General features: G+C 36.9%; 1 protein-coding gene across 1 annotated transcript in view; it reads left to right on the top strand.

The window, feature by feature from the left end:
* LOC118801880 (NLR family CARD domain-containing protein 3-like) overlaps nucleotides 1-9,945 on the top strand; it is a 32,016-nt gene extending 22,071 nt beyond the window's left edge. Inside the window, exons 4-5 of the mRNA XM_036562273.1 lie at nucleotides 7,359-7,532; nucleotides 9,723-9,945. Coding sequence (XP_036418166.1) covers nucleotides 7,359-7,532; nucleotides 9,723-9,900 — 352 coding nt within the window. The 3' untranslated portion in view covers nucleotides 9,901-9,945. The remainder of the gene's footprint in view (nucleotides 1-7,358; nucleotides 7,533-9,722) is intronic.
* Nucleotides 9,946-13,023: the final 3,078 nt, after the last annotated feature.

The raw sequence follows: 13,023 nt of genomic DNA, 5'->3' as shown, positions 1-13,023 counted from the left end.
CTCCCTGGACTCTAGCTTACGTTAACAGGTGTGAACCTCTACAGACAGTAAACACATTCACAGCCTTCACACTGTGTATTTACACTGATATCTGTTCAGAACATTTACACCATTAAAATCAGCAGCAACATCAGCAAATTACCCAGCTTTGATTTTACTGTAATATATTTCACTCATCATGCTGATCAGTTCAGACAGAATCAGACATTATTACTGCATTTCACAGTTAAACAGATACACAGACCCTCACAGTTAAAGACACCAAGAATGATGGGGGAGAGAGAGAGACAGAGAGAAAGGAAGAGAGAAAAGAAGAGAGAGGGGAGAGAGACAGAGAGAAGAGAGAGAGACGGGGAGAGAAGGAGAGAGGAATAGAGAGAGAGAAATAAAGAGAGAGACAGAGAGAGAGAGGGAGAGAGAGTGTGGGGTCAGATCAGGCCAGTCAGCTTAAAGAGCGACAGCGCGACAGAGTCTCTGTCCAGAGTTGATGAAAAACCGTATTAGACTAGATTTCTTGTCTCTCAGCCGTAAACGAGCGTTTATCTCCAAACAGCAGCTAAACTAGGCTGTATAAACGGTGAACTGCAGGCTGTGACACCTGTTAACTGAAGCAGCTGCCAGGCACTGTAATAAAACATACGCAGCAGGTTTCCAGTGTAACACACAGAATCTTTATAAAGACAGAAGAAACCCGTGAACTCGGTACCTGTTCAGCCCGATCAGCTCGCTCGGCTAACGCTGCCTCAGGCTGGAGTGGAGCTGTGAGAGCGGATCTCAGCAGGTTTCGTGTTCGGCCGCTGATAATAACGCCGTTGTCTTTAGTTCATGTTAAATGAACACAGATGACCGTTTGGATGGTCAGTTCCTCCTGTGTGCTGGTTCAGTTCTCCTCTGTCCTTCTCCACTAAACTGGTCATCTCTGTAGTGTTTTTCCTGCCGGAGCTGCTGTTTTTTGATTGGTGAATCTTTTAAATTTAACCGCGTGTTGTTCGTCTTGGTGTCTGAGCAGATTCGGTCATCATTTATTTTACTCTGTAACGTTATGAAAATTAAAGTAGTGAAGTAAAAGTATTTCATTACAAATAAACTCTAGTAAAAGTACTATAATTTAATTCTACTCAGAAAGTTACAGGAAAACTGTACTCAGTTACAGTAACGAGAGTAAATGTAATTCGTTACTTACACCTCTGCATGGTCCAGCTCAGTTTCTGAAGTTTGAGTTTCTGATACCATAACAAGCTTTATGGTTTTGATACCTGTTCAACACTGATACCAACAAGATAAACGGAGCATGGAATAATCAACAGGGTGGCTTATATAGATCTGATACAGGAACTCAAGCACAGAATACACAAGTTATTTAGGAGCTGATCTTGCGATATTGTTCAAATGTGTTGAAAAGTAAAATAAATAAATAAATAAATACTGATACACAAACTGAAACTCGTTTCACCAACTTTTATATTAACACAAATAGAATTGGCAGCAATATGCACTTTTTGTTTGCATAAACATAAAAAATATAGTCAATACATTTGTAGTATTACTTTTGTATTACTTACAATATTTGTAATACTCTGTAATCAATAGAATAGCAAATGTATTATTATCATACTATTATTATTATTGGTATTATTATAATTATTACTGTTATTACTATTATTATTATTATTATTATTATTGTTATTAAGTACAATAACGAGGGATTTCCCTGCATAGAGAATCAAATCTCGACTAACTCTGAGGTGGGTCTTAATGGAAAATGACTACTTCTAAGAAGTGCTGCACTCGGGGGGTTTCTGTCCGAACTGCAGCTGCAGCATATTGTGCCGCTGTGGCGCTGAACCCCTAATCAACACAGCGCACCAGGAAAAACTGTGAAAAAGCTGTGAGCTGCAGACAGTGTAGACCTCACACAGCGTGTCTTCACCTGTGGAGCTGCTTCTCTAAAAGCATTTAAAACTAAAACATAACTTAAATTAACGCGCATCTGAGCTGCAGCAGAAAGCTGCACGCACGCGGCACGCAGCGTTTACTCGCGCGAGGTCCCGTCTCAAAGCACACTATCTTCCCTAAGTAGTGCACTTCGTGGATCATGAAATAGCAAATCCTTCACCCAAAGCGTGCAGGAAACGTTCGACTAAGTCATCTATAATCAACATGAACAACAGGTTACAAATTCCCTATTTAAAACTCAGCTTCTGGTTAATGATGATCATGTTTGAACAGTAGCGCCCTCTGTAGGGGACACTGAGTGATTTGAGACGGTGTTATTCGCTCAGACAGTAAACACTGCAAGGGACGAGAAAGGGGAGCTGCGCAGATTGAACCTCTGCAGCGTCTCGTTAACTCAGAGCTCATTTTGGAGACTCTGCTCCACAGAAATGTGTTAAAAGCTTTAGTTTCGATTCACAGTTTTTTTTTAATCAAAGCTTCCTTTTATATTATTAACGAACCATAAACATAAGTTAAACCACACAAACCGTGAGATTTCTCCTATTTCGAAGTCCACAGACTTCTCCGTTAAAGTTAACCTTGCGTTCTCTATAAAGCAGCGGGTGGTGGTCGCGAAGATGATCCGTAAGGTTTGATGTGTTGCCCCCTTTCACCGCTATTTTCTTTCGGCCTGTTCTGCAGACAGGGTGGTCATCTGCAGACAGGGTGGTCATCTGCAGACAGGGTGGTCATCTTCAATTAACTTTCCTTCTGCATCCTTATAAAACCCAAAACATGACCAAACGTCAGACTTGGTCTTCTTAGAAAGCTGAAATATCTCAGAATCTCTTTATCTACATTCCGCCATGTTCTCCCTTCTCCCCCTCCCCCTCCCCCCCCCCTTCCCCTCCACACACACACACACACGCACACTCTCACACACACACACACACACACACACACACACACTCTCACACACACACTCACACACACACACTCACACACACACACACTCACACTCACACAGAGCTGCGTCTGAGAGATGATTCTGCCTTTGTTTGACTCTGTACAGTGAGATTTTCACACCGCGGTAATCGACCACGGTTTTACCGATACTTTAAAGTTCAAACGGTACTACTAACCGTCATTAATTTACCGCGGTTTACCGTGAAACCGGTAACCGTTTCATCTCCACTGTGTTACAGATTTTTTTGGTCTTTTCAATTTAGCAGGATGTTTTTTTGCTATAGTTAATGCTGTAAGTAATGGAACTGTATCTTTGACTGATGATTCTACTTCTGAGGGGTCTCCTAGGAGGCATAGGGAGGGTGACATTGGAACACTGCTCCCCAAATATAGAGATAATTTTGAGGTTATATTTTCCCAAAAACGGTGGACTGGTGTGCAAATCCAGAATGCATGAAAATAGTCACCTGTTTTGTTAGTTATACATTGTGTACATATGATTGAGTCCCATTTTAAACAGTTTGTATTGCGTAATGTGTGTCCTATGAATAATTTTATACTGAATTAATTGTGTGTTGGTGTTTTTACTCATAATGAAGATATTTTTACAGATTTGTGTCCAGAATTATGTATCAGTGCTAATATCTAAATCCTTTTCCCATTTATTAGTTGGTATTGATATGGTTGAATTTGAAGTAGCTATGAGAGCATATAACTTTGATAAAACTTTCTTAGGGCTGATGACTTGACTTGACTTGGTTTATATTTTCAGTAATGGGAGGGGGACTAAGATTGTTGTGAAAAAAATTCATTTCGATTTTAAGTACACTTTTTAATTGATAATACTTGAAATATTGATTTTCCTCTAAGCCAAATATTGCAGTTAGTTCTTGGAAGCTTTTAAATGTGTTATTCGTAAAGAGGTGTTGTAAATGTGTTATGCCTTTTTCTTTCCATTTCTTGTATATAAGGGGTCGTTTGTTAATTGTAAAGTCTGGATTGTGCCGTATGGGTGTATATATGTTAGGTGTCTTTTCAAAATTTGTTAGTTTATTAATTTTCCACCAGGCTTTTAATGTTGATGAGATTGTCATGCTTTTAAAACATTAATGATATTTTATGGATTTGCTAAGAAAAGGTAAATGGATGGATATTTCATTGCAGTATGACTGTTCTACATCAAGCCAGGGGTTACAGTCATCATCTGTTTGTCTCCATTTTACTAAATAGTGAAGCTGATTTGCTAAATAATAAAACTGAAAATTCGGTGCCCCTGGCCCCCCTTATTTTTGTCTTTTTGTAAAGTTGTGAGTTTTATGCTGGGTTTCTTATTTCTCCAATAGAATTTTGATGTTAACGTGTCTAAATTGTGGAGCCATTTTTAGTTGGTTCAGTTGGCAACATTGCAAATAGGTAATTGACTTTTGGTAAAACTGTCGTTTTGATTGTTGCAATACGGCCTATGAGAGAAATTGGTAAATTCATCCAGTGATTTAGATCATCTTCTGTTGTTTTTAATAGTGGTGTAAAATTAAGGTGGAATAACTCTGAAAGCTTGGTGGTTACTTTTATACCTAGATATGTAATACTTCCTGTGGTAGTTTGTAAAGGGTAATTTTGGAGAGCAGCATTCCAGTTCCAGTCACCTATTGGTAACGCTGTTGATTTGTTCCAGTTAACAGAGTAATCTGATACATGTGAGAAACTATTAATCAGTTTAATGGGCTCCTTTATTGATGAAGTGGGATCTTGGAGAAATAGTAGCACATCATCTGCATAGAGGCTTATTTTATGAGCAATACTGTGGGTTGAAATGCCTGTGATTTTATCATTCTGACGTATTGCTGTGGCTAGTGGTTCTATGAAGACTGTGAATGAAGTGGTGAGAGTGGACATCGTTGTCAGTCCCGTGAGAAAGTGTAAGGCTTGATGAGCTGATGTCATTAGTTATAATGGAGACCATGGGTGATGAATATAGTATTTGAATCCAGTGTATAAACGATGTACCAAAGCCAAATTTATGTAATGTACTAAAAAGAAAATCCCAGTTTACTTTATCAAAAGTTTTTCTGCATCTAAAGATAATTGTTTTCCTATTACTTTTCTTTGTAAAGTTAATAAGGGTGATAAGACGATGTGTTATTGATGATTATCTCCCTTTTATAAAGCCTGTTTGATCTGGATGGATGAGACTGGATATAACTTTTTCCAGTCTTGTTGAAAGTGCCTTTTATCATTTTTAAGTCAGTCTTAATTAGCGATATTGGATGGCAGCTTGAGCGTAGTGTTGAATCTTTATTTGGTTTGAGTAATACTGAAATCGTGGTTATTGTGTGTTTTTCTTTGTTTTGTTTTAGTTGGTTTGCTAAGAATTTTCCTGATTTGTCATTATGCTCAAAGTGGTTTTGTCTCAGTCGTGAGAGTAAAAATAGTGTTTTTTGATCTATAAGAGAATCTAGCTGGGCTTTAGTTTTGATAATGTTTTTAAGAATTTTTTTCTGTGGGATTTTCTGCATATGAGCTCTGGAGTTGCTTTAAATGTTGTTCTAGGCTGCTTTGCTTTTCCTGATCCTTCTTTTTCTTATGTACTGATATGATTTTCCCTCTCATCACTGCTTTTGATGTTTCCCGTAATAGTATGGGAGAAGTTTCTTGTAGATCATTGGTTTCCATAAAAGATGTCCACTCTCTTTTAAAGTAGGTATCGAATTCTTTGTCTATGATGAGCGATGTATTAAATCTCCATCTTGGCCTTGTTGCAGTTTTTTCTACGTCATTAAAATTAAAAGTAATACGGGGCATGATCAGAGATTACTATGGGATGGATTGTTGACTGTGATATATGTGGTATGATAGAGTTACTGGTAAGAAATGAATCAATGCGAGAGAATGAATGATGAACCTGAGAAAAATCAGTATATTCTTTAACTGATGGGTGTTGTAGTCTTTAGATGTCTCCTAGTCCAAAGTCCTCCATGTGTTGTTGTAGTATTTTAGTAGTGTGCCAAATCTTTGCATTGAAGTTTGATCTGTCCTGCTCTAAATTTAATACTGTGTTAAAGTTTCCTCCTGTTACCAAAGGTGAATTTGAAAAGTCTGATATCGTAAATAAGTCATGATAAAATGCTGGATCATCTGTGTTTGGTCCATATATATTTGCAATAATGATATCCTTGTTGTTGATTGTGATTTGTATTATGATAGAGCGTCCTTGTGTGTCAGATATTGTTTTTTTGTGGCTCAACTGAACATTTCTGTGTACCAAGATAGAAACTCCTCTTTTTTTGGAATTGAATGAGGATGAATATATATGGTTGAAATATTTTTAATATATATGATATATAATATATTTATATTTAATTGTATTTATATTTAATTTAATATAATATATAATAGTTTCTTATGTTCAGTTTCTAAAAGATGAGTTTCTTGTAGGAGACAAATGTCTGCTTGTAACTTATGAAGGTGGTTGATGATTTCAGTTCTTTTTATTGGTGCATGAATGCCTCGTACGTTCCAGCTCAGAAACTTAATGTTTGCGGTAGACACTGTAATGAGAGATGCACAATGCAATCTTTATAATCAATGAGCGTTACCAAATATCTTTTTTATAGATGATTATTAATGTGCTGATGAAAGGGGTGATCCTGATAACCAATTCTAGTATGTGCATGTAAAGTGAATGATGGTTGACTGAATATTGATGTATTACATTGACTTGAAATAAAGCACCAGCAGATCCCAAATAGCATTCTATACGTACATTCTCTCAATGAGATGGGATCGAAAGAGTGACTTTACAAATTCAGAAACTGTGTGAAATTAATTTCTGCACTGTGTTAGTGCAAAGATATTAATAGAAACATTTATATATCATTGTAAATGTGATTAAAAGAAAATTTGATGCGCCAGAACATGCGTTGACCCCCAACGGTTAAGCAGTATTATATAATGATATGCACTGCTGGTGCATGTTCACAATAATGATAATAATAATAATAATTTTAAAAATGTAAACAATAAAGAAGTGATGTGTTTATTCTGAGCTTGATTTTATTCTGGTTACAGTTCAGGTACTGGTATGTTTAATGCTTTATTTTATGTTAGAGGAGCTTCACAGTTTTTAATAAAACTTGCATTGCTTGATGGCTTTTTTAGAGCAGTTTTTAAAATATAATATCAAGATATCATAAACCATGATAAATGTTAGGCAAATATGATGTAATTTCGTCAATGTGACATCAAGTATTGCCAGTGTGAATGCATGACAGGGAAACTGGGCAGACATTGGCACAGACATGTATGCCAATCAGTCAATAGCATTTTCCTCATGCTTTTATTTATGAAAGTATTATTTTAACACAAAACTCATAAAGATAAAGCTAATAAAAAAGAACTTACTTCAGTTTGGCTCCCCTTGTTTTAATTGTACTATATTCTGTGTTGTTCTTTTGCAGACTTGCTGGCTGTAATCTCACCAGGGACTCGTTTGAAACTGTCTGTTCTGCTCTACAATCAGCAAACTGCCCCCTCAAAGATCTGAACCTCAGTTCCAATGACCTGCAGGATACAGGAGTGGAGCTGCTCTCTGCTGGGCTGAGGAGTTCACACTGCAAACTGGAGAAACTCAGGTGAACTTTCTGTGAATTCATTCTTATTGTACCTGTATAACCACCAACACAGTAATGGTACAACTATTTTAAAAATGAAGTTCAGAACATAAAGATGTTTTACCTTTAAACATAGTTTTATATACAGTATCACAATATTATGAACTGTGATAACAGATTAGGTAATTACCATGATTATGTCACTTTTTTAAATTTGCACATTTTTAGCTTTGCTACAAGGTACTTTTTGAATATTTGAATATATATTTCAGTATTAAAATAAGATAATCTACAGAAATTCATTGAAAAGTCAATAACATGAACCTCACTGGTTACTTCTTTGTTATGCTTAGTTACTCAAATGGACTGTTCTTATATAATATGATGGAGATAATAATCACCAGTATGTAGAGTTAATATAATTATTATTTTTCTGTTTGAGTTACTTGTTTATCTCTTTGGTTTTGGGATTCCAGGGTCTATTTTTAAATATGCCAGAAATATAGACATTTGCCTAAGAGGACTTGTAGTAATCTAATTCCACTCAGTTCACAGGCGAATGTAGTTAAAATATATACTTAAGGATTCAGTGTTAAGATGTAACATACAAAGTGAAGAATGGGTTACAGGAATGTCTATTAGAAACTTGTCTGTCTCTGTGTAGGCTAGAACTGTGTGGGATTAAACCCAGTGTGGTAAAATGGAGAATATAAAGTGTTAGCATGATGCTAGCAAAACATAACAAATACCCAAGAGGTCCTATTAGAAAACAGTATTATTTAGCAGGAGGTAAACAAATTCTACTTTTAAAGTAAAGGTTTCCACAATAAGCACTGTTATGTAATGTGCTTGATTATTTAATCATTCTGATTGTAAAAGTTTCCACAATAAGCACAGTTCTGTATTATGCATGTCTGGTGCATGTTCATGATTACATCATAAAATAAAGTTATTTAAATGTTTTGGATCACCTGCATAGCTCTCAGTTGGAAAGATCTATTGCAGGGTTTCAACTCCTGACATATCTGTGCATATATGTTAATAATTATTCACACAGTGAATATCATGAGTATCATGCAGGGATGGGGGAGCAGCTAAGTAGTGGGCTACTTTTTGTAGTTAACTACACATTTTTGTAGCTAATAGCTGTAGCTGCTACAGTTTTATGAAATGTAGCTAACAGCTACATTTGTGTAGCTATAGTGATAATTTTCGCTACAATTTCGCTACAGGCTTCAGGAAATCCGTGCAAAATCTGAACCACAGAACGTGGCCGTTAATTGGGTCTGGCGATTGTGCAATCCTGACTGAGCCGCGGACGGTCGGGGCAAACGGTCACGCACTGATCACCTCTTACCAGCAGGCTTAGCTCAGGGGTCGCAACCGAAATGTTAAGAAGAGCCATTTTGTCCTTTCAACAAAAACCAAACCACCTTGGGAGCCACAACATTTTATGTCTGTTTTACCATCATGGCTGTTAATATGTCTCAGTAAATGCTGATGTGCTAATATAGACTAAAAATATAATATAAACAAAAACACAGATTTACTTTAGCTCTGCTTTAAGCTTTAGCTCAGCTATAGCTGCTTTTCTTGCATCTCAGGAAATTCTCCACGAGTTTTTTGTGAAATGTCTTTCAACGTTCAACGACTTTCAAAGCAGCGTTTCAGTCTTCAGCGTTAAAGGTTGGTGAATGGTTTAAGACCATTTATTGTGAAAACTGTGTTAGAACTGTGTGTTATAATGATTTTACAGTGAAGGAGGATGATGTTATTTTACCTAAAATCACTTCTCTGGTCTGTTCAGGTTTTACTTACCCTACACATTCCTTATATGCAAAACATACTTGGCAAAACAAAATGATTCTGATTGTGAAAAACAAGGAGATGATGAATGTGTTTCTGACAGAGACATAATAATGATCATGGTCTGTTTAGTCTATTTTTACCTGCCCACTCTTAATGATATACATCAGTGATGTTATGTGGTAAATCACACATGCATATTGGAACTATATCTGGACCTTAATGGGAGATCAATGCTTGGGCAGTGTGAAAGTGTGAAAGGAAAATGGGAGACACGGTTCAATAATCAATCAATAGATGTCTTTTTTAAATATTGTAAGAAAGTATTATTTTGCACACAAAACTCATAAATTAAACCAGTAAAGAGGGGTTTTTAATTTTTTGCTATTTATTTTTCATTTTCAGATTAGCATCCTGTAAGCTTGGTGGCGAAGCTTGTGAAATTCTCAGCTCTTTTCTGCAATCAGCAAACTCCTCTCTGAAAGATCTTGACCTCAGTAGCAATGACCTCCAGGACTCCGGAGTGAAGCTGCTCTCAGTGGGATTGAAGAGTTCACACTGTACACTGGAAGTGCTGAGGTAACAAAATAATTAAAAACACTAATTAATTACAGTTTATTGCATTATTTTGTGTAGTTAATCACCATTTGCTGTTGCTTTTTGCAGCTTGTCTATTTATCCATAGTTCTTCTGCAAACACTGCCCAGTTTGGTTTGTCAAATTAGTAATATTTCCACATCAGTGGTACATTTTGCTTGTAAATGATGCTTGAGACTCAGGGTACTTTGGTAGTAAATAAATTCAGCACAGCAGTAACTGGAAATAACTTTCATAAAGAGAGCCATTTATTTCAGCAAGAGGGCTGCAGTCACGGAGCAGCTGGGCTTCAGTCTGATCTGGATAATTCAAGGATCAAACTAGGAAAATGTGTTAATAAAAATATATGTGGCAGTAATAATTTAACATTGTACATTTACACACACACACACACACACACACACACACACACACACACACACACAGTAATATCATTCTTACTGGGGAACCACCTCTCCACATTTCCTCTCGCTCCACATCTCCTTTCAAATATTAGAGGGTTGAATTTGAGGAAATCTGATAGAGATTTGATGAAGAATTATGTGAACATTAAAATCTGATCTTTTCAAATCAGGTTTGATCCACTTTCATATTCAGTTCCTGATGATCACATATCCAATACAGGGCCATTTGGAAAATGTGTGCATGCATGTCCTTTCAGGTCAGAGGTGTTTTCACACCAATGACAAGATATCGGTCACTTACAAACATGAGTGTAAACTTTCAGTGAAGAAAGACTGAGAAAAAATCAGAACAGACCATTAAAGCTTGTAATGTGAACACAGCCTCCTTTCATTTGGGGAGGCAGCACTGACTCGTTTGACTTTCACAGAAGATATTTTTAAACTTGACATTTGTGTTTACTTTGACACTAATACTGCTAGAATAGTGGGGGTCCCCCAGTATCAGCCACCATCAGTCAGACTGGGTTTAACTCATCTTTCTGCTGTAGACAGTGTAATTTGTTTACAGTGAGATTAAGTTTGTCCTGTGGAGGCAGCTTTACTGTGTGTATGTAACACTAGTTACCATGGCGACAAAATTCACCTCGGCTCAAAGAAAACTAACCAGTAAGATTTTTACACTGAGACAGATATTTATTATATTAATACATCAGCTACAGTTAGCTGACTCGCTAAGTACGTCCACAAAATGACCTAATACATCAGCTACAGTTAGCTGACTCGCTAAGTACGTCCAGCTACAAGTTAGCTGTCTCGCTAAGTACGTCCACAAAATGACTAAGACATCAGCTACAGTTAGCTGACTCGCTAAGTACATCGGCTACAGTTAGCTGACTCGCTAAGTACGTCCACAAAATGACCTAATACATCAGCTACAGTTAGCTGACTCGCTAAGTACATCGGCTACAGTTAGCTGACTCTAAGTATGCCCACAAAATGACCTAATACATCAGCTACAGTTAGCTGACTCGCTAAGTACGTCCATAAAATGACCTAATACCCCTGACAAAAAGTCCTTTGGTAAAAATATACAAATAACTGTTGTATTTTTCCTGTGGTAAATACAGTCAGAGTACAGTACAGTATTATGTGGTATTCCTGTGGTATTTTGGATGCTTTACCACAGGTTATTGTTGTTCCTGTGGTAATTCCTGTCATATTCCTGTGGCAGATTTATGGAGCTGGTGTCATATTTCTGTAGTATTCTCTGGTTTCCCTGTTGGGATTTTGTAGTACACTCTTATTCCAAAAAGAATGGTTCTTTAAGGGTTTTTTAGTAAAGGCAATGGTTCTATATAGAACCGTTTCATGTTTAAATGGTTCTTGCATGGTGAAATGGTTCTTAAGATTGATGGAAAATACACCGATCAGGCATCACATTATGACCACCTCCTTGTTTCTACACTCATTGTCCATTTCATCAGCTCCACTTCCTATATAGGTGCACTTTGTAGTACTTTGTATTTTGTAAAATTATATATAGAACCTTTTTGAAAATGGTTCTATATAGCACCAAACATTTTGTTCTATTTTTACACAATGGACATTGTATCAATAGAAGAACCATTTTGGTGCTGTATAGAACCATGTACAGCATAAGCTCCATCAACCTGAAGAACAAGTTCACCATTAAAAGAACCATTTAAGCATAAAATGGCTCTGCATAGAACAGAACCATTACCTTTACTAAAGAATCCTTGAAGAACCATCTTTTTTAACTGTGCACGTTTGCAGTGACTAGTAGTAGATCTGTAGTAATTCTGAAAGAAAAGTGTGATATTTTTACAGCAATCCTGTTGTTTTACTGGTATAATCAGAGCGTTCTGTGGTGGTCAGTCATTTGTGGTACTCTTACAGAACGTCCAGTGTCCTTGTTAGGGAAACAAGCTTGTCATCAGCATGGAAAGCTGGTATGTTTACAGTCAGACCAGACCAGAATCAGAAGTGTCTCAGTGTTTGTGTGGTGTGATCATAACAAGTTAAACAAGAACTACTTCATTTCTGTATTAATGTTTTTTTTTATTAAACAAAAGTAATTAATACAGATTAAGACCATTTTAAGACCATTCAAACAATATCAGACTGATATGAACAGATACAGAGCAGAACCTGTGGCTCAGTTTTTCTCCCCATCTCCAGTTGATGAACCCATAGACTGTAACTCAGAAACACACTCATCACTTAAATGACCATCTTTTCTCTGCACTGATGTCCATTATTTTCTATAATATAACGTCTCTTTACACTCCTCAAGCTGCCTCTTCACATTGTTTTTGTGAAGCCGTTCCTTTAGAACAGACAGAAAAGACAAATCCAGAAGATACAGATGAGTATCTGAATAAAACTGTCATGTGTGCAGTGACCAAGGAGGCTGGATGTACTTGTGAGCACACTTTAATAAAGAAAACAGACCAGTAGAAACACTGAACACAAAATAACAAACTACTAAGCTTAACAAAGAAACACTGAGCAAACCAAACATGAGGCCGTCACACAACAACCACACCTAACAAAGTGACGAGTAGACCAGACAAACACTGACTGGAACAAAGGGCTTGATAAAGGCTAGAACGAACGGGGAACACCTGGGAGAGGGAGGAGACAGAGACTACAGACAGGTGAGGATCCTAACAGGGAAGGTGGGA

This window comes from Colossoma macropomum, unplaced genomic scaffold (assembly GCF_904425465.1).
Source record: "Colossoma macropomum unplaced genomic scaffold, Colossoma_macropomum, whole genome shotgun sequence".
Taxonomy (NCBI): domain Eukaryota; kingdom Metazoa; phylum Chordata; class Actinopteri; order Characiformes; family Serrasalmidae; genus Colossoma; species Colossoma macropomum.
Note: the sequence above shows the minus strand (reverse complement) of the source record. Positions and strands in the feature narration are given on the sequence as shown.